Here is a 20,385-nt window from a genome sequence, read left to right as displayed (position 1 = left end):
GATGTCCCTGGGACACACACACACACACACACGCGCACACAGGCACACACACACACACAGCCTGCAGTGTAGATAGAAGAGGGAACCTCTGATATTTGCTCTGGTCTGGACGTTTTTTTTTTTCTTTATTTTTTGAAAGCAGGCGGGGAGGGAGGGAGAATAAGTATTTCTTGCTGAAGCCGTCATTGTGAAAACAAGGATGAACAGCATAAGACAGGTGCCCACACGGGTGAAAAGCAGGCGGACCGAGGCCAACCTCGGAGCGGAGAGGGAGCATTTTGACAAGCAGCAGGTAAATATGAGTCGGTGGGTTCATGCTCGCTGTGCGATGGGAAACCATGAGCTTTATCCTGGCCTTTTCTGTGTGGCTCTACTGGATGACTGAAGAGGTGTGTGTGTGTGTGTGTGTGTGTGTGTGTGTGTGTGTGTGTGTGTGTGTGTGTGTGTGTGTGTGTGTGTGTGTGTGTGTGTGTGTGTGTCTGTGTGTGTGTGTGTCTGTGTGTGTGTGTGTGTCTGTGTGTGTGTGTGATGGTCACAGTCTACCGCATAGGCCACGTTTCCATTAAATGTGATATTGAATGTTTAATCAGTGAATTAAATGCATTGAAGATGTCGCAGGTTTCTACTGCAATTTGTCTACATGCTAAATACTCCCGCTTACAGCCAGGTGAGGCACGAGGCTTCAGAGAGACCCCCCCCCCCCCCCCCCCCCTGTGTGTTTGAAATGTGTTCATGCCCCCCAATAACAGCGTTCATCGTTATCTGGTCAACATGTAAAAATGCAGACAAACTTTTTTTTTTTTTTTTTTCTTTATTCATTAAATTCACAGTTTCAGTGGCGTACACGTGCTTTCAGAAACCAGCACATACTAAAATGGTTCATTTTGAGAGATTTAATTGGACCTTTTCAAACATAATGTTGAGGTGTTTGACAAGAAGACTGAAGGTCCACCAGTGCTATGTGTAGTCATGCTTCACTGAAGCCTGTCTATTGGTATCATGCTGATCTAGTCCTTCTTGTTTGGCCACCTTTCCTCCCTCAGACATTTCTGTCTCTGTTTTTAAAAGCCTCCTAGAAGGATTTTCTACATAGGGAACAGGAAGAAGGGCCTAAACTTTGAGGTGTTTCCCTTGTGGTGTACCGGTACTTGGAAATGTGATTCAGTTTCTGTTGAATGCGTGCACTGAAGGAATGAAGGGTTTTTTTCTTTTCTTCTTCTTCTCATTCCCCACACAACAACAGGTGCTTTGTGGTTTCTGACTGTTACTTCACTACAGTTACGAGCCAAATAAACCATGCTCTCTGAACCAGTGTAGCCTATAGGAGTAAGAGACAAACCACGAGCTGATCTTCTTGGAGCTGCTGTTTTCAAGTGAAGCACACACCCCAGTCTGACTGGGAAACATGAGATTCAAACGAGCTTGAGTAACTAAACAAGCTGCCGAGCCTCTGCCTTGGTGTTTAGACTCACGGGACTTTCAGTGTATTGTTATCTGAAATGGGCTGAGCTTTTCCAGTGCGGGGCGTGCATTACTCTGTCAATGTTTTATTTGCTTTTGAAGCATGTGTAGAGAGGTGGAGTTGAGATGCTTGAACCCCTGCTTGTTTGTTGCCCTCAGCTCATTTGTTTAATAATGCAGCATATTTGGTGATTTGAACAGAATGGCAACAAGTGGGCACAGCTCTCATTTCAAAACTACCAATTGTTGCCTTACTAGTTCTTGCTGTGCAGCATATATTAAACAAGGCGTGTTGTGTGTAAAGGACAGGTTTAAAACTCACAACATATACAGAGTAGAGTAGAACTAGTCAGATCAAGTGACTTAAACTGGTCTTTCTTGTTGATATGACTGAATAAGGATGCAGTATGTAGCCAGAGGGGAAATACTCCACTGATTAGATCCACTGGGCAGCATTCAAATGAATTGGGTGGTATGAGGAAGAATCCAAACTCCTGACTGGCTTGTGTTTCAAGCAGAAACTACTGCATGGCTCTGTACCACCTCCTAACCAACATTTTACTACAACTAGATTAGTGGATGTGCAGTATGTAGGCTACTGACTAAACCAAACAACAGTTTAAAGTAGCATACTGTGCCTGTAAAGATCTCTATTAGATTAATATTTCTTCTGTCAAAGAGTTTCTCAGTACTGCTGATTCATCCACACTGGCCGAAACTCCTCTTCTGCACTTCTCTTTCACTCCACTCTCTCCTGAGTTCTCTCTTCTTTATGTTGACCTCAGTACCAAGGTGAAATGTCTCACACAGCGTCCTGTGTGTTAATGTGTGTGTGAAGTGCAGTGTTTGCTTTCCCTCACTCCTGTTGCCTGAGTGAGTGCCCATGAGAGAGGGAAGGGGGATGGGAGTACCAGAGGGTAAACACAGATACTGAGTGGGAGTAGAGACAGAATTAAAAGCACTTTGGTTATGATTGTTTCCCATATTAATAAAAAACACTTCTAACGTGAAGCATTTGTTTTTGTCGTGAGATTGAATGTCAGTGTTTGTCAACAAACGAAAAGGTCATTCGAGCTTTAACTTCACCTTTTTAACCTTTTCTATTGGAGCGTTTTTACGCAAAGAAATCTGCAGTCCTGTATTCTTTTTCTAGACTAAAACTAACTGCTCATCATTAAATCTTTTGTTTTGTTTTGTTTTGTTCAGTTAAGCACTATGAGCAGTATAACCATACAAAACGCACGCCATGCTCACACATTATTTACAAAACATGTGGTCATGATGCCCATAATATCCTTGTATTTTCATTGACAATAGACGATTGTTACTGAAAACAATGTAATCACAATACTGTTTGTATGCTATGATATATGCAGTATGTTTTGTGCTCTGACTTGCATTACCTATAATCATGAACATCATGTGATTCTCCAGCTAAGTAGCAAAATCAGCAAATTGGATGAAATGAAATATGTTTGTTAAGGAACAATTTATCTTTTGTTGAATATTTTATTGGATTTTGTATTGCTAATTTCATTAGACATAATAGTAAGTCATTACCTAGTAAGACACAGTCTCTATCTGTGCAGCCATTCATTAGTTCCTCTGATCCATTCACTTTGTGGACTTATTTTCCATTTAAACTTTTCACTTTATAAAAGTGAACACAATTCGTTTCTTATTTAGTGTTTGTGTGTTTGGACTACAGCCGCTGATGTAGAGTGAGAAAAACCAGGAAAACACACACAGAGTGTGAGGAGGTTATATTTGTGTTTCTACAGTATTCATTACCATGTGTCCTCTCTGAGGACGGATGAGCAGTGAGGAGGAGAACAAGACATCCAGTGTGGGCTCATGTGTTGGGGTTATTGCCGGTGTTGATGTGGGAGAGGCTGCGCTTGTTAAATCAGGGCCAGAGACAGTGAGGTAGAAGTTAATAAAATACTGAAATAACTTTGCAAAGCCATTTGATTTGAGAAAGAATATTAAATTGAAAAAGTGTAATTGAAAAACATTTTTGAACACATCTCATAAATCCATGTGTTCACTGAAAATGGTTTCTGGACGCCTCATCTCCTTGTTTCCTCTCCTTGTCTCCCCTCTGTAGAGAGGGAACCCTTCACTTTGCATTTACTGCTTCTGTGACACTGTTTTCAGGACTTGTTAGCATTGGTCATCGTGCTACATGTAGCTAACCTCAGCTAATGGGTGCAAGCTGTGTTAAAGTCTGTGTGTGTGACCTTGTCGGCCAGATCCCCAGCAGCAGTCTGTTGAATTAAGCTGATAAGGACGTGCAGTAAGTGCTCCTGCCTCCAGGCATTATGTCCAGTGAGAAGCAGCTCAGGTGTAGCATTGATGCCTTGACTTCATTAACTTCACACACTCTTTTCACAGCGGGATGTCCAAACACAGGGACACGCTGCTGAAAAGCAGAGATGACAAGGTAAGCAGAGATGCTTTAAGGTTGGAGGTATTAGCGCAGCTTACAGAGGGTGGTGTCTTTGGACTGTGGAGTGAGTACAGTGTACTGTACAGTGATGCTAGCTGGCAATAGACCTTATGGCAGGCCTCTGGGATTAGTCCAGGCTTTCCCTCCCTCTCACTTCTCCTCTCTGCTGGTCAGGGGATTTACTGACGCTTGAACCAGATGCAGCACTGAGTTGTTGGGCAGCCACACAGTCGACAGTGTCAGCATGTCTGGAGGTCTCGGACGAAATTGCATTGTTAGTAAATAGTTTGGATTTCATCTGACTTACCTTTTGACCAAGACATTAAGGAACTGGTATCTGTGTGTGTTAGTGTGTGACCTGTGTGTAGTCTGAAGTGAGGCTTGATAGTGAGACTTTGTATTGTGTGTAGTGGCAGAGCTTTACCAATAAGGAGTTTACTCAGTTACAGAGAAATAATTTAACTAAAATAATAATAATTTGAGCTGCAGAGATTCATCTCTTAATTAATCATTAATCGATTTAAAGTCATTTTTAAGAAAGAGGAATGCAGTCATTCTCTTGTTCCAGTTTTTTAAATGGGAAACACTGCTTTTCCTTGCCATACCGGATAAAACAAGACATTTGAAGATGTCTCTTGCGTTCTAAGAAACTGATGGCCAATATTTCACAATTTTCTGATGTTTTGTTGACAAAACAATTAATTAAGTTACCGGCTGTTTAATTGATTGTTACTTGCGGCACTACTAGTAATTGAAGCGTTGCTAGTTTGATCTCCTTGTTCATAGTGTCCATTACTTCTCTAGTGGCCTTGAGCAAGGGCATGTAAGGGAATGTACACTGGAGAGCTCCAGTGAGTGCTGCTGAAATTGGCTCCTGTTTTTGAAAATTGCTGCAGTACAGTAATGACTACAGTCACCATGTGCTTCTTCTGACAGTAAACTGTATGTAGTATTTGGTCACCCTCTCCTGCTTATCCTGCATTCAGTATCCTTCTCCTCTCTGTCCCTTTCGCCGCTCTCTTGCCGTTCTGTGACTGACAGCTATTCTGCATGTACTATGAGAGTCTCCCTGCAGCCTCACTGCTCAGCTGCCATCTGTTGAGGCCTCTGTGCCAGGCTCTGTGTGCCAGAGCGTGGCCCCCATCCAACCCAATCTTCTTCCCCAGCTGTCGGCCTTCCTCCCCCAACAAACCGCTCATTGTCACACGGGCCTCCATGCTAGCCCACTGCACTTGCCCTGTGTAAACGAGGGACTAGCAGTTCATTTGCGTCAGAAGCAGGCGAGGGGAGTCTCCTATTAACCAGTGTACCCCTCTCTCACTGTGAACGCCAGTTTTCACCCACAGTAGTCCCTCTGTGCTTTGTTGTGTGGCCATGTATGTTTTGGTGGTTGTGTGTGAGTGTGGATTTGGGTGGGGTTGTGACTCCCAGGTTTCTAATGTATTAAAGAGGCTTTTATATGGTTTTGTGGGATTAGGGGCCTCTGCCACTGATATGTGATTATGTTTCAAACAAAGATGTGACATGGATTTCTAAGCCTTTGTTTATGGGTTAGACCAAAGAAGCAGGGTTTTCTGCTGGCATGGGAAACTTCCACTACATGTTGTGGGTCACATGTTCATGTTTAAGCCTTTTTATGTAGGAAGATAACTGGAGAAAGGCTGTGATGAAAGAGAGTGAGATTGAAGATGTTGCTGCTTTTAATGCTTGTGTGTGTTGGATTAGTCTCGTAATACTGTGATGATAAAGCTTGTAGCTGCTAGCATCATACAGATACTATGGTCTTCAACAGATGTGTTACAAAGACACAGGGAACAGCAGACATGCATTTGTGGGACATTTCTGTCATTGGTATTACATCTCTAATCACAACTAAGCATTCTGGGATTATTAGAAAAATATGATGGATTTTTCCAAGGTGTCACCTCTCGGTAAACTGCAACCAGCTGTTTTGTTTTTGTTCCGGCTTGGTTCAACAAAGACTATCAGCTCTGGTTGATTGCGACACCTCAGCGGGACACAGGGCTGTAGAAAGAGGTTATGCTCTGGCTACGTGTGGATTACTTTTTCAGGACACTTCCCTCACACAAGCACACAGCACTGAATTGTGACTTGAGGCGGGGCACACCACACAGCCTGATATAGCTATGGGTGTTGTCGCAGTAGTTAGGGTAATTGTGCCGTCTAACCTCAGCTTTGATCATGTTGTAATCTTTATGTGTTAGTGAGGGAATGATTCAAATCTCTCTTGTGGCATCCCAAAAGGGGAATGGTGGAACATGTTGGATTTTTATCGGGGCTCGTTCTACATTCCTCTCCTCTGCTCTTTGTCTTCAGACTTGTGCATTGAAGTGGGAAAATATGTGTGTGCGTCAAATGCCACAGAGGATACAGAAAGTCTGTGTTTTTTAAAACATGTACTTCTCTTTTCATGGTCGCTTATAAATGAAAAAGTCTAGTAGTTGGCCAGGAACTTTATTTATAAAAGAAAAACTAATTTATTTGCAGATTAGATTCCTAAAAAAAAGAATATGAATAATAATGTGATGCTTAGATAGAGGAATTACTCTTTATCTTAACCATACTTTTATTAGCACAGATGGGGGATGACCATGATGAGAACACTCTAGTGTGGCAAGACGATAGCAACCAGTTATCGTATTACTTTCTGGCTATGATACACTGTACCTCAGGTAAAATGTCCATGGGGGACACTGAGATCCAGCCAATGTGTGTTTTTCCGTCCCTCCCTTCCTGCTCCTTTTGAGCAGCACTTGTTTTACCTGCTGGACAGGTTGCAGAATGTCCTGATGTGTCCTCTGGTTCTGGTGACAGGCTCATTATCAGTGGGAAAATTAGAGATGCTATCTTTCGATCCAACGTTCGTCCTCTTCGACCTGAGCTCCAAACATAAAGCTAAATACATCATACATTGATTTTGTTGTTTCACACAAAAGGTAAAAGGTAGGTTAGCAGCATTAGACACTGAAAAACAAGATTTAATTTATCTTTATCAAGATGTTTTTGCTGGTGTTATCTCACCATGTTCCTGTTGTCACTTTTGTTTTTTTGTTTTTCGTTTTAGAATAGAATATATTTGTCATTGCAGCAGTACAGTTGTACAACAAGATTACGTTAGCAACTTCTCAATGCTATAAGAACAATAAGTACAATAGACAATATAAAACATAAAACAGTAAAAATAGAACTCCAGTGAGGTAAATTGGTAACAGCTGTATAGACAGTGCCAGCAGCAGTAAATCGTGCAGCAGCTTGGATGTGCAGTGAAGCATCGGAGCCAGTGCAGCACTGACAAGTAGCAAATTAGTGATGTAGTAGCTCTTATATAACAGCATTCACTGTATAGACAGTATGAACAGTATATAATAACATAAATAGTGCAAACAGCTCAGTTGTGCAAATGAATACAAAGTCTTAATAAAAAAGATCAGTGTGGGTGAATGTGACTGTATTGATCCTGTACACTGAGGTTATTGATTACAGCAGCTGTCACTGTATTGTAGTTATGGATATGAAGACAATATTGAAGCAGTAACACAGTGGATGAGAGTGAACCCCTGTGTACAATGTTGCTTCTTTTGTGGCATAGTAAATGTGTATGTGAGGTAAAGGTAGGTTTTTTTTGGCCAGTTAAAATCAATCTAGAGCCGAGAGTATGTCTGTACAACACTGTGTTTGCACAGTGCAGAGTCATTGACTGTCTGATTCATTCCTGTCTGCGCAGTGCAGCCAGTTATCATTTGTTTGGCTCCTGGTCTTTATTTAACTTCTCATGACTTATGTATTTGCTGTTACGTCTATTGTAAGCTCTGACGGTTGTGTGGGTGGAGAAGCAAACTATACAAGATCTAATATTATCTCCTCTCCTCTCAGCTGAGCAGCATCAGCAAAGCCATCAACTCCAGTGAGACGCCTGTAAAGGAGAAACATGCACGACGTATCCTTACAAAAAACCCAATAATGATACCAGTCATAAACATCTATTATGATATCTGATGATATTTAATATTTACATTCATGGACAAATCCTTAACAGCACACTTAACTGGATGCTTACTTTTTAAAGTCATCATAAAATTGCATTTTGGGAAAATGTTTATCCTGTAATTTGATATATGTCCTGTTTGAACAGAGTGAAATAAAACATACGTACATTAGCTCACCTTTATTGTTAAATGGATCTATATTATGACCTGGAAATATAGCTGTCAAGGTGAATATGTTTCTATTTCACTGACCTTTTTAGCAGAGCTGTATGTGGAATAGCCAGCAGTCCTGTGATAGTTTGTGCTTCCTTAACGACAACAACAACAGGAATCATCCTGGGGACTCACAGGGAGAAGGGAGCCTACACCTTCTGGTCATACGCTCTGGGCTTCCCTCTGGCCAGTAGCTCCATCCTCAGCTGGAAGTTCTGCCACGTACTGCACAAAGTCCTGCGGGATGGCCACCGCAATGTAAGACACCAAGTCCCTTTCTCTTTCTCTCTGCCTATTACTATCCATACGCCATGTAGTTTTTAAAAGTGAAAAGGTGTTGAGTGATCCAAGACCAGATGTTGCAGCCTCATGAGTTCAGCACAAAGCTGGGAGAGATAATTATAATTTGTGAGTAATGGTAAATGGACTTGCACTTATATAGCACTTTGATAATCTTACTGACCACTCAAAGCGCTTTACAGCACTTGCCACATTCACCCATTCACTCACACATTCATAGATCACAATCACACACTGATGGAAGAGACATCAGAGGCAAGGTGGGGTTCAGTATCAAACTGAGAAAAACTAACAGTGGATACACACATTGTTCTTTACACTAAAGGTCTGAAGGTAAAAAGGTAAAATGCTCAGATTGATATAAATTCAGACTTTCTGTTTTAGTGCATCGACAGTGATTGGAAGATGTAACAAAGTTTTCTTTTCTTTCTTTTTTTTTTTAACACAGTGATATGTGTTCAGAACACATGACTGAATGTGAGTTTAATAGGATTTGACCAATATAACTGGGTGTTACTACAGTTGCTCATGTAAGCGTTCACCTTTGCAGGTTCTACAAGACTGCATGAGACATCACAGTTCTCTAGTTGAAATTGGGAAACTATGGGTGAGTCATTTCATCGTTTAAAAATAATTTCAAAAGAATGCTGCTTGCAGTTGAATGGAGTTGCTGTGAAGCCTGAAATAATCTCTATCAAGTAAAAAACAAGAAAGCTTCAACTTGACAAGATATTTTTAAACTGATCATTTTTAATTCCTGTTTGTGGTTTTTCAGGGCAACCTCCATGACAAATATGGACAGCTGGTGGCTCTGTATACGAGGCTGCTGTGTACGAAATTGGAGTTTCATGTCAAGGTAAAGGACATCTTCTGTCATATGTCACATCGCACGTTATGTCACCAAGATGCATGTAATGGATGATTCAGCAATGACTCAGCGGCACTAATACGGCAAAAATGTACCTCAATGCAGCATTCAGAAATCCCACCGAACCTGGAGGCCACAGATGAAGTCCTGGAGCGCACTGCAGGGACAGACATTAATAATGTGTGAGTTTCCAAATATGGCAAAAGTAGCTTTTTAAAGCCTGCGCTTATCCCTTAAATCCCATCAATATCAATCATAAGCACCGCTGCTGCCACCCAAACAAGTTCATAAAATAAACTCTGCTGCTGGTTTAATTTCACAGGGTTACATCATCATTGTTTCTGAGCGAGGCCTCTTTTCTTTCTAATGAAGGTATCAACTTCTCTCCTGCAGGTTCCAGCTCACAGTGGAGGTGTTTGATTACTTGGACGCAGAGCTGCGGCTGGCTGAGACAGGTGGAAAAAAAAAAAAAAAAAAAAAAAAAAAACTCCCCCCACCTTTTCCCCCATCCTACTCTTCCAAAGGAGAGAAACCTGAGCTACAGTAGAGGACTGCAGCCTGCTGACATTATCTATTTATGTAGAAAAGCTAAGAGCCTGTCTAGAAAGTGTTATTGTAAGCAACTCGCATATTGGACTGTGGTCCATTTGATCTCATTTAAAAAGTGATTCTACTTACTTGGTCTAGTTTTAACTCATGTGCTTCTGTGTTTGCCTAAATTAGTTTCAACTGATGAGGAAATGCCAGCAATCAGAAGACATTAAGTCAACTTCCTCCAGTTTAGCTGTAATGGCATGCTCCTCCCAGGCCTCCCTGCAGGGTGGAGGCCTGGGATCTCATCTCAACACCATAAACAAATTTTGCAGTTGTACTGTGAACAAAGTTTGCCTGGACTCTGTAGTTGTACACGCGTCATCAGCCTCAGCACTGTTCTGGAGTCACTTGTATGTGCTGTTGGTACCTCAGCAGTCTGCTAGGTGTTCATGTAACAAGAGAATCAAATGTGAAAACTCACTCACTAGAACAGTTTGCACTTTATTCAACCAACAGTATCCGTACACAGCTGTCTTCAGAGAGATTTACAGAATGGATAAAAAAAGACATAGGCGTCATCTAGAGGCATGTTTCAAAAAAATGATGCTGCTCCTCCAGCACAGAAATTTCCAAAATTAAATTACCCAACAAAATATTTGGTAAGTGACAGTCAAGCTTTACTTCAGGGATTCTTACTGTATACTTACTGTTTCTGATTTTGCCCCCAGTGATTCGACAGCTCAACACGTCCATCGCCATCTCCACTCTCACATCAGGCCAGTGTCGCCTGGCTCCGCTCATCCAAGTTATCCAGGACTGTAGTCACCTCTACCACTTCACCGTCAAGCTGCTGTTCAAGCTGCATGCCTGTAAGAACAGTTATTACCCACTAAGACAAAATCTCATTCAGCAGAAGTTTTTGCCTGTAAAATCTAAAAAATCTGTTAAATGTTCTGTACGATTTAAAATAATTCAAGATATTAGCCTTAATATACATTTTTATGTGTATCCATACATTGCTTAATGGTGAATGAATTCGGATCATGTCTTGGATTTCAGGTCTCCCTGCTGATACCCTACAAGGTCACCGTGAACGTTTCCACGACCAGTTCCACAGGTAGGTCGTCCAAGGCCTCAGGCCATAACTGAATGAATGAATGGCAGCATAAAAGGAGGAAAACAATTTTACGTAAGGAAGCCTGTAACATAATCCTGCCTCACCCAGTCACCACAGCACTTTGAACTGATGCAAATGTGCCCATCACTGCTTTCCATCCCCCACTCTTTGTGAAGTGTCCATTGGTATCACTATCGCAGATGTATTCATATCTTTACTGCCGCGTTCAGGGAGGAGTCTCCATCTGTGCCATTTAATTCACTTGTCTAATATTTATCACAGATTTTGTAGTTTAGCTGTTTTACCTCATTTTAGTTCAGTTATAGATTTCCACACCTGCCAACTGTGATAAAACACACAAAAGCCATTTATGTAAAGTCTAGAAAATATTACATAAATAGTTTTAGAAAATATGACATGACTGGGTTTAACTTGTTTTCCTTTGTCCCACAGCCTTAAGACCTTCTTCAATAAAGCCAGAGACATGTTGTACTTCAAGAGACTGATCCAGATCCCGAAACTGCCTGATGTAAGAAGCACAGTGGGCTGTGAAAATGTGGAATAACCTCAGTGCTGAGTCACAGCCTCCATCTTGAATGTCAAAGACTTCACCATCAGCCTAATACTGCCACTGTTAGCTACAAACTGGAGTAACTGGCTTATCATTTACAAAGACACCTATGTGATGTTGAAATTTCACTTGTAGGTTTTTTTAAATCCACCGAACACGATAACAAAGACGTTAGTGGTTTAACCAAATGTCGACATTTTGTCCTTCTCGTTGTCAGTCCCCACCAAACTTCCTGCACGCAGCTTCACTGGCCAAGCACGTGAAGCCAGTGGTGGTCATCCCAGACGAGGATGAACCAGAGCAACAAGACGACGACGACGATGACCCAGAGCCGCTCATCGAGGTCAGCGATGTGTCAACATCCAGCATACAGGCACAGCCACAGGTATGGCACAACGGTCACAGATACACTCACGCAAGTAGGCAAACATGCCATGATGTTGTGGAATGTTTTTTGTTCCTTTTTATTCATTTCTTTTTCTTTCTTTCTTTTTTTTTTCTTGTTTTTTTTTTTTCTCAGCAACTTGACATATTTGATCAGACATTTGGACCTCCCAATGGAGGTTTCGATGACAGGTGAGCCGGGGTGCTTTTCCACTGTAACCTGTGATTGTTAAATGGGTTGATTGGTTTCAGCACTTCACTTTTGCCAGCGCACAGTGACAGTAGGTTTTCTGTCTGGCAGGGATCTCCAGATCGAGAGCCTGAAGCGTGACCTTGAGTTGTTGAGAGCAGAGCTCGAGAGAGTCAAAGCAGAGGTAAGGACTTCAGGGACTGAATAACCTGTTGACTGATTTGTGTGTGTGTGTGTGTGTGTGTGTGTGTGTGTGTGTGTGTGTGTGTGTGTGTGTGTGTGTGTGAGAGACAGTAGAGGTCATTATTATCTATGTGCAAAGGAATCTGGATTATGTGTTGGGCAGATGTAAATGCTGCTCCTGCCGTGTGGAATGTCACAAGTCGCCTGTGAAGGAGAGGTGACGTGCTGACGTCACAGTTTCCAGCCTGCAACTCACCCCTCCTCTTTCTGTTGTGATTGTGTTTTTCTGTGATTATAAAAGCAGACGTGAAGTAAAAACATGGGAAGATAATATTTGGCAGGTATCAAGCCATGAGTTTGAGTTTGTAAAAAGAAATGCATCTTATGGATAGAAAATCTTAAGATTTTTATGTTGATTATTGAACAATCTGTATTTGCACTGACGCCAGTAGATTTCTTTCCTGATGTGTAGATCTCTCTCTCACTTACCCCTCCTGCAGGCTCAACGCTACATCACGCAGCTCAAGTCCCAGATCAACAGTTTGGAGGCAGAGCTAGAAGAACAGCGTGCACAGAAACAACGTGCTCTTGTGGAAAATGAGCAGCTGCGCATGGAGCTGGAGGCCGTGCGCCGCAGAAACACAGATCATGAGAGCTTACAAACCACCTTCATTGAGGCGGAGAGTAAGATATACAATTAACACTTTTGCACAAACTTTGGGAGGTAATCATGGACGGTAAGATGACACTGTCATCTCTCTTGTCTGTACAGAAAGAGCGCAGGCCACCGAGCAAAGGTACAATAAGCTGAAGGACAAGCACTCAGAGCTGGTGGCCAGTCATGCTGAACTACTCCGGAAGGTACAGACAGACTACAGATCAGTCCAGAGATGCTTGTTTTAAATTAGATGTCAGCACCTCACTGTGTGTGGTAACACTAAACGTGCTGATGTGCTGACAGAGTGCAGACACTGTGAAGATGCTGTCAGCGACCCAGCAGACCCAGGAAGAAGTGGAGAGGACCAAACAGCAGCTGTCGTTTGAGGTTGATAGGATAAAACAGGACGCTGACATGAAGGTCGGTGGTGTGTTGTTTTTGCTTTAATAACATGGATGTCAAGTGCAGGTGGTGGCGGTTAATGCAGTTTCGTTGTCACTGTAGCTGGAAGAGCAGAAGTTTGAGATGGAGAGGCTGAAGAGAGAGCTGGAGGAGAAGATGGCGGAAATGATGCGTATCAAGGGGACTCTGCAGAGCAGCGAGAAGGTGAGCGCGCACCTGTGGTGTTACACTGCAGCAACGGCCTTGATGATTTTAGCAAATTCACCATCATGTTAGTATTCATCCGTTCTGTGTTTGGAAGCTTGAGGCATGTCGCGTATTTCCGGATGGACTATCCGTCTGACACTCACAGCCATCTGCCTTTTCTGGCTTCCCTCATCGCCCTCTGTTTTTGCCAGACATCGGAGCAAATGAACAGCTCAATGACGGCTCTGCAGGCGGAGAAGGAGCGTCTGATGCGATCTGTGAGCGAGAAGGAGGCGGAGCTGTCGTCTCTGCGGCAGGCTGCGCAGGTGCAGCAGTCATCACTTCAGCAGGAGCGAGAGAGGAGCAGCAGGGAGCTGGGAGAGCTGCAGGGCAAACTGCAGGAGAAGGTCAGTCAGGACAGTAGAGCCCAGCTCAGCAGAGGGAACAGCAGACTTGTCTCCACTCAGTCAATTTAATTGAGTTTTCAGCTTTAAGGTCTGTCTCCCTAAGAAAACGTAAACCAGGGTTTGTTTTAATTACCCCGGGCATTACACCATATTTATGAACAACTGTGAAAACTGGGCACACGGCAATGGTGAATGTGGACATTTGTATCAGTGGCTATATTTAAATGATCTGTGATACTCTAACTAATAATATATTGATATTACTGTAAATGTGTTTTTGGGTAGTGTCATGACTCTCTGTTTACTTTTAACCTGCATTTTAGTCAAACTGACATGCAGTCTAGACACTGTATACACTTAATCAAAGTGTGACTCACAAGCAGAGTTTTTAAGGCGTTTTAGAGCACATGCTGTGACAAATAATGACAGCCGAGCTGCTTGATGACACATGCTACTGTCTGATACTAATGAAAAACTGTAAAGGAAAGGGCATGAAGCACAGTTTTTCCTTATTTTGCATGAAGCTGGCTGCAAAGGCATATTGTACTGTAGCAGCAGCATGATAAATCAGGGGTGTGGTAATGAAAAACACAGGAATAAGAACAGAATAACTTTGTAAGCACCCCGAGCCTAAATACAGTCTTTAAAGTCTAATTAAGTCTTTTTAAAGAAGGTCAATAGATTTAATGTGGCCATGACCCATTTAAATGTAGTCAATGTGAAGGACAGTAGTTAAGACGTGTGTGTGTGAAAAAACCTTTCTGAGTGAATTAAGATTTAAGGAAAGAGAATTTTTGAAAGAACATGAAGCAGAATGTGTGTGTACATGTACAGATGCAGTTACATAGAGAAACTGTAAATCTTTCATCTGGACTTTCTGCTCTCTGTTGTACCCACTGCACCTAAACAAGAAAATCACACAGGCTTCATTTGGCCGATTTAGTCCTCACATTAAAGCTTGCATTTGTGGATGAAACTTTGACACTGGGTGAAGTGGACACACAATCATGTGTTCTCCCCTATGGTGACAATCTTTACGTATGACAATATACTTCTGTGGTCATAAACAAGTTTATACATGTATGTATGTATGTTCTGTTGCTTGTGTTTGAATGTAGACGAGTCATGAGGAGCAGATGAAGCAGAAGCTTCTGGAGGAGCAGTTTGCTCTGCTGCAGGGTACCATCACAGAGGCTGAGAACATCATCCAAGACGCTGTTTCTAAGCTGGATGATCCCCTCCATATACGCTGCACTAGCTCTCCAGGTCAGACCTCTGCTCTGTTATTTCTCAACAAACATAAACTGACAGGTTAACAACAATGATGTGAGTCGTGTGAGAATTAAATAATTAAAAAGGCAAAATGGAGTGTTAGCAAAACCATGATCTGTTTAGCTGGTGGACCATATACATTATATTGTCTATTCTGGAGACTTTATTGAAGCTTATGGGTTTTTTCTTTTTCAATCTTCTATTTGTCCTCTAAACACAGATTACCTCATAAGTCGGGCGGAGGCCACGCTCGGCTCCATCGACAAAGTGAAAAAAGGCCATGCAGATTATCTCCATAACATGGGGGGTAAGATTTGTCTGCCTCTGATTTCGACTTGATCCTGCTAACCTCATGACCCTGTGTCGCTGGTTTGTTATGTTTGTTAATGTGGGATACTGCTCTCTTACTCTATGCTCTTGTAACCAGATGCTGGAGGGCTGCTTAGGGCTCTGACCCAGTTCTCCCACTTGGCTGCGGATACAATCATTAACGGCAGCGCTACAGCTCACATGGCCCCCACTGACCATGCAGACCGTAAGGAATATCTCTGAATATTCTCACGGCGTTATTACAGCCGTTTTCATATTCATTTTATTACATATATCCATCCTTTTTTAAAGCCACATCTCAGTTTTATATAATATGTTCAGATTCAAATCTGCAGAAGCGGCATTTCAATAGCGACTTGTAATAGTCCTTTTATCTCTGCTCTTCTACACCCTGCAGGACTGACAGAGAACTGCAGGGGCTGTGCAACTGAGAGTCTGCAGTACTTGAAGGACCTTAAGTCCAAGACCACCCTCCAGAGGGCAGACCCAGCCTCCATTCGCATAATTGTTCAAAAGATCCTGCACTTGGGCCAGGTGAGGGGAAAAAAATAGAACTATTTTTAGCTGAGCATTAGGAGAAGAAATCCATAAGAAGTGCATTCAACCACCAGTGTAAAAGTGTCATATCAGTAATATAATCATCCAGACTTCAGTTTTCATCAGTGATATTCTAAGTGACTTCCAGTATCATTGCCTTGTGACAAATTACCTTCCCCCTTGTTATGTTCAGGAGCTGCGGCCGAAAAGCATGGACATTCGTCAGGATGAGCTGGGAGATCTGGTCGACAAAGAAATGGCTGCAACATCAGCAGCTATTGAGGAGGCAGTCCGCAGGATTGATGTGAGTATTGTAAAGCTTAGTTTAAAATGTATTATATACTAACAGATAGGAAAATAAATAGACCTCTGATATATTCTACAGTGTATCCAATGTAACTGATAAATGTCTCATATGGGTTTGTATTTAGGAAATGATGAATCAGGCTCGTAAGGACACATCAGGAGTTAAACTGGAGGTCAATGAGAGGTTTGTCCTTTGTTTATCTAAGTCAGTTAAACACTATCATTATCAATATACCTGTCTTCTTCTCTGTTTCTGTCTTCTTCACTAAATATTGTTCATTGAACAAAAAGGCCACAACTTTTAATTCTCTGTTCTGTTTCACTCTTTTACAGAATCCTTTACAGCTGCACAGACCTGATGAAGGTACACAGTTTATCTCTTTCAACTAATATATGTCCTAGACTACATATGAAACCCTACATACTGTATATCCTATTTTAAATTAATATCCTAATTAACATTTTTGTTTGTTTGTTAGTTTTTTAATTTTTTTTATTCTACCCTTCTGTCTTCCCATAGGCCATCCGCATGCTAATTATAGCATCTACAGATTTGCAAAAGGAGATCGTTGAGAGTGGGAGGGTGAGTCACACTGTTCTGACTTTGAATCCAAACAGGCAGCTTGTTCATTTCAAGTGTTCAACAGCTTTTACTACTGGTAACAGAGTGAGCTTTTCTGTTTCATTTTGGAAAAAAAAGGCTAACAGTACTGATGTTTTGCTTGTTAAGGGTGCAGCCACCATTAAAGAGTTCTACGCCAGAAACTCCCGCTGGACTGAGGGACTCATCTCTGCTGCCAAGGCTGTGGGCTGGGGAGCCACAGAGATGGTGTAAGTTCTCAGTTATACGGAACATCACATCACATGATACTTAAACAAATGGTCTACTCTGCGTTGATCCCTGTGACCTTGTGACTGTAAACATTATTGCAGTAGGCAGATCCAGTTCTTCCCAACATTGCAAGAACAACAGCTCAGGCAAAATATCTATCCAAGTTTCCTCTGAATTATTCACTAAAATAATTCAGATGAAGCAGATATTCATCATATTTTGAGCTAATTCTACCTTTCTAAATGTAAAATGCATGAAGCGGCTGTAAGAGAATACAAGTATTCTTGCTGATTGAAGGTTTACTATAATTATATTCATGACTTGAAACAGACCCAGTAATGATTTAATGATGTTAAAATGTTGTGTGTAGCACCTCCATATAAAACAGCTATTAGCCAGTGTGCAGAACTGTACCCTTTCTAATTATGAGGACTGAAGTGGTATTATGTCTTAACCTGCTTTCTCAGAGAGTCTGCTGATAAGGTGGTGCTGCACACAGGCAAATATGAGGAGTTGATCGTCTGCTCTCATGAGATTGCTGCTAGCACAGCACAGCTGGTCGCCGCTTCAAAGGTAATGGTCAAATTTTGGAGAAAAACACAATGGTAAAAACCTTCGAGATAACTGGTTATAACTGTAGAAACAAACTGGGATGCATTATGTTAATTGCCTCAGTGTGAATGTCACATTTTACATTTCTCTTAGGTGTACCTTTTTTTTTTTTTTATCTCTTTCAACACACCTTTGTATCACACTGAGTATTAATTTGGTTTCTGTAACTGAGTTTGTTGGTTTAGTATCTAAATTGTGTCACCTGGTCATACTCTGATCTCCTCTGCACTCAGGTGAAGGCAGACCGCAACAGTAAGAGGCTGACAGTTCTCCAACAGGCCTCTCGCCGTGTGAATGAAATGGCAGCTAATGTAGTGGCCTCAACAAAGACGGGCCAGGAGAACCTGGAGGAAAAAGGTTTGTTCAGTTTGATCTGTGTTCTAGACCCTCACAGACTCTGATGAGCATCTGTAATTTTAATAGTTCTGTTTTATCCAAACACTTTCTATGTGCAGATACCATGGACTTCTCTGGGATGTCCCTCATCAAGTTAAGAAAAGAAGAAATGGAGTCACAGGTAAGTGCCTTACTTCTGTTATCATCATATTCCATATTGTACATAAACCATATTGTATTTGCGTATCTGTTAAAATTAAATTCAGAAAGATATACATTTTTGCAGTGTGTGTCGTTAAGATGACCCTCATTATTAGTTATGTTTTTCAGTCTCATTTAAAACTGGAGAATACAATTAGCAACCAACTTCAGTAATAAGTAAATTGTTGAATTAAATTAAAAAAGATTTTTTTAGTTTACATAAATGAGCTTAGCTGTCAGCTGCATTTACATGGTGGAATTAATGAAATGATCTTAAATAAATAAAGCAGCAACAGGTCTGACTGTTGATAACCATCTGTTTATTTGTCGTCCCCTCAGGTGAAAGTGCTGGAATTAGAAAGTCAATTGGAGAACGAGCGACTGCGTTTGGGCGAGCTGAGGAAGAAGCACTATGACTTGGCTGGAGTTCCTCTAGAGCAGGTTTCTGAGGGGAACGGCGAAGCCTCCTCGCTGGTCCATCCTGTAACTATGTCACCAAAACCCAGCAAACCTGCTCTCATGAAGAAACCTGCGTTGGCCCAGAAACCCCACATTCCACCCAAAGTAAGAGCTGTAAAGAAAAGTCTGTGTTTTATATGAGAAAATAAGACATGAGTTTGTCTGTAAATCTTTTCTCTTGTGTTCTGTATGTTGCAGTTTAACTAAATGCCTGAGCAGAGGATGATAATGCTCCACTACTGGATGTTTGGACTGACCAGAGAAAGATCGCCTTTTTGTGGACATACAGTTCCTTTAAGTTGCATGCTGACAATCCTCTGCCTCATCCTGCATCTTGCTGTTCATCCCTCCTTTGTTTTTTCTTTTTCTTTATGCCAAAATGGACCAGAAGCCTGAATTTTTTTTTTTTAACCTGCGATGCCTGGAAGGGATATGCTGCCTTTACTCCTCTTTTTTAAAAGATACATATGCATGCCATCCAGGCAGAACCCTTTTTATTTTAGAACTTGGCATCAAGAACAAAAAAGGTTAATATTATAATTTTAGGCTGTTTGAAAGTTGTTGTTTTTCTTCTGCATCACACAGATTTTAGACTATTAAGCACTACTGCTTTTAGAATACAAACCTTGATGATGACCACAAATCGACAGCATATCTTGTATGTGAATAGGTAGTTTAGTTTTGATCACTCTTTGGACAACCTTTTTGCACCATGTTTTGGACATTCATTACAGAGCACATTACATTTTTCTTAAGGTACACTGTATGCTATTTATGTTGTGGTGGGCGGTAAAGGAAACTGGGGAAATGTGTTGTGTGCGTCCATTTTGCAGCAGAAGTTTTACATACCTCTGGCTTTGCCTTCATGATGGACAATGTTCCTCTTATGTGCAAAATAGCTTTCTTTCTCAGCAGTACAAGATTGTCTCAGAGGCCTTGAAACGTACTGTACTAAAGCATTAAATAATACCTGTAAAGACATACAGTCTGTATAGGAATGTGCAATTCACACCTAGTAAATATCTACACTCATCTCTTGAATGTCCCTTTAGAGGAGAACCTGGATATTATGTTAAAGCATATAGACAGACTTAATTCTTGCACACAAATATCAGATGTAGGTGTCCTTAATTATCAAATACTTCTTTTAGGCTGAATATGAAGATTTAGGGTTAGTTAATGTACAATATTAAGGTGTTCACGTCCACTTTGCCTCTGGGAGCTTTTCTTACAGGTTCTTAAAATGCATCTTTTTATGTTCTGTCCTTTCCTCTGTACGAAATGTCTTTATACACTCAGATCTATTAATATATTTTAGTAAAGATATTGGTGGTTTCTCCTTGTAAGAAGTATAAATGTAAAACAAATGAACAATAAATGTTTGATTTGATGTCCCATTGTGTTACCTAATCTTGTTCTGAGCTTATGAAGGTTTTTTTTTCTTTAAACATTTTGATTTTACGGCATATAATCACACAGAGCACATTTAAGAAGAAACTAGGTAATTTTTTTGTTGTTTTATTCAGCTTCAGTTTCATCTCAATAATTAAATTTAGCTATATATTATATC

General features: G+C 41.3%; 1 protein-coding gene across 2 annotated transcripts; it reads left to right on the top strand.

Moving 5' to 3' along the window:
• Positions 1-23: 23 nt before the first annotated feature.
• On the top strand, positions 24-20,205 carry hip1rb (huntingtin interacting protein 1 related b). Of its 2 annotated transcripts, none has more exons than XM_056376624.1 (32): positions 24-292; positions 7,805-7,868; positions 8,246-8,388; positions 8,981-9,037; positions 9,206-9,286; positions 9,404-9,480; positions 9,692-9,753; positions 10,561-10,701; positions 10,892-10,949; positions 11,403-11,478; positions 11,738-11,905; positions 12,041-12,096; positions 12,206-12,278; positions 12,778-12,961; positions 13,050-13,138; positions 13,239-13,355; positions 13,440-13,541; positions 13,736-13,930; positions 15,049-15,196; positions 15,423-15,509; positions 15,630-15,737; positions 15,930-16,066; positions 16,263-16,373; positions 16,501-16,559; positions 16,709-16,739; positions 16,896-16,958; positions 17,106-17,206; positions 17,675-17,780; positions 18,053-18,176; positions 18,275-18,336; positions 18,696-18,920; positions 19,014-20,205. In XM_056376624.1, exons 1-32 carry the CDS (start codon positions 200-202, stop codon positions 19,020-19,022), a joined length of 3,207 nt encoding a protein of 1,068 aa, XP_056232599.1. In that variant the 5' UTR covers positions 24-199; the 3' UTR covers positions 19,023-20,205. The 2 variants fall into 2 exon arrangements, with proteins under 2 accessions (XP_056232599.1, XP_056232600.1); XM_056376625.1 differs by lacking the exon at positions 24-292 and adding an exon at positions 3,757-3,904.
• Positions 20,206-20,385: the final 180 nt, after the last annotated feature.

This window comes from Seriola aureovittata, chromosome 5 (assembly GCF_021018895.1).
Source record: "Seriola aureovittata isolate HTS-2021-v1 ecotype China chromosome 5, ASM2101889v1, whole genome shotgun sequence".
In the NCBI taxonomy this organism is placed as follows: domain Eukaryota; kingdom Metazoa; phylum Chordata; class Actinopteri; order Carangiformes; family Carangidae; genus Seriola; species Seriola aureovittata.
The sequence above is the reverse complement of the archived record's forward strand: the minus strand, read 5'-3'. Positions and strand labels throughout refer to the sequence as shown.

What these genes read in the sequence shown, in the direction of transcription:
- hip1rb (XM_056376624.1), top strand. Translation starts at nt 200, where the DNA reads ATGAACAGCATAAGACAGGTGCCCACACGGGTGAAAAGCAGGCGGACC. An exon ending in GCTGCGGCTGGCTGAGACAG is followed by an intron (nt 9,754 to 10,560) that starts GTGGAAAAAAAA and finishes TTTTGCCCCCAG; the next exon opens with TGATTCGACAGCTCAACACG. An exon ending in CTCTGCAGAGCAGCGAGAAG is followed by an intron (nt 13,542 to 13,735) that starts GTGAGCGCGCAC and finishes TGTTTTTGCCAG; the next exon opens with ACATCGGAGCAAATGAACAG.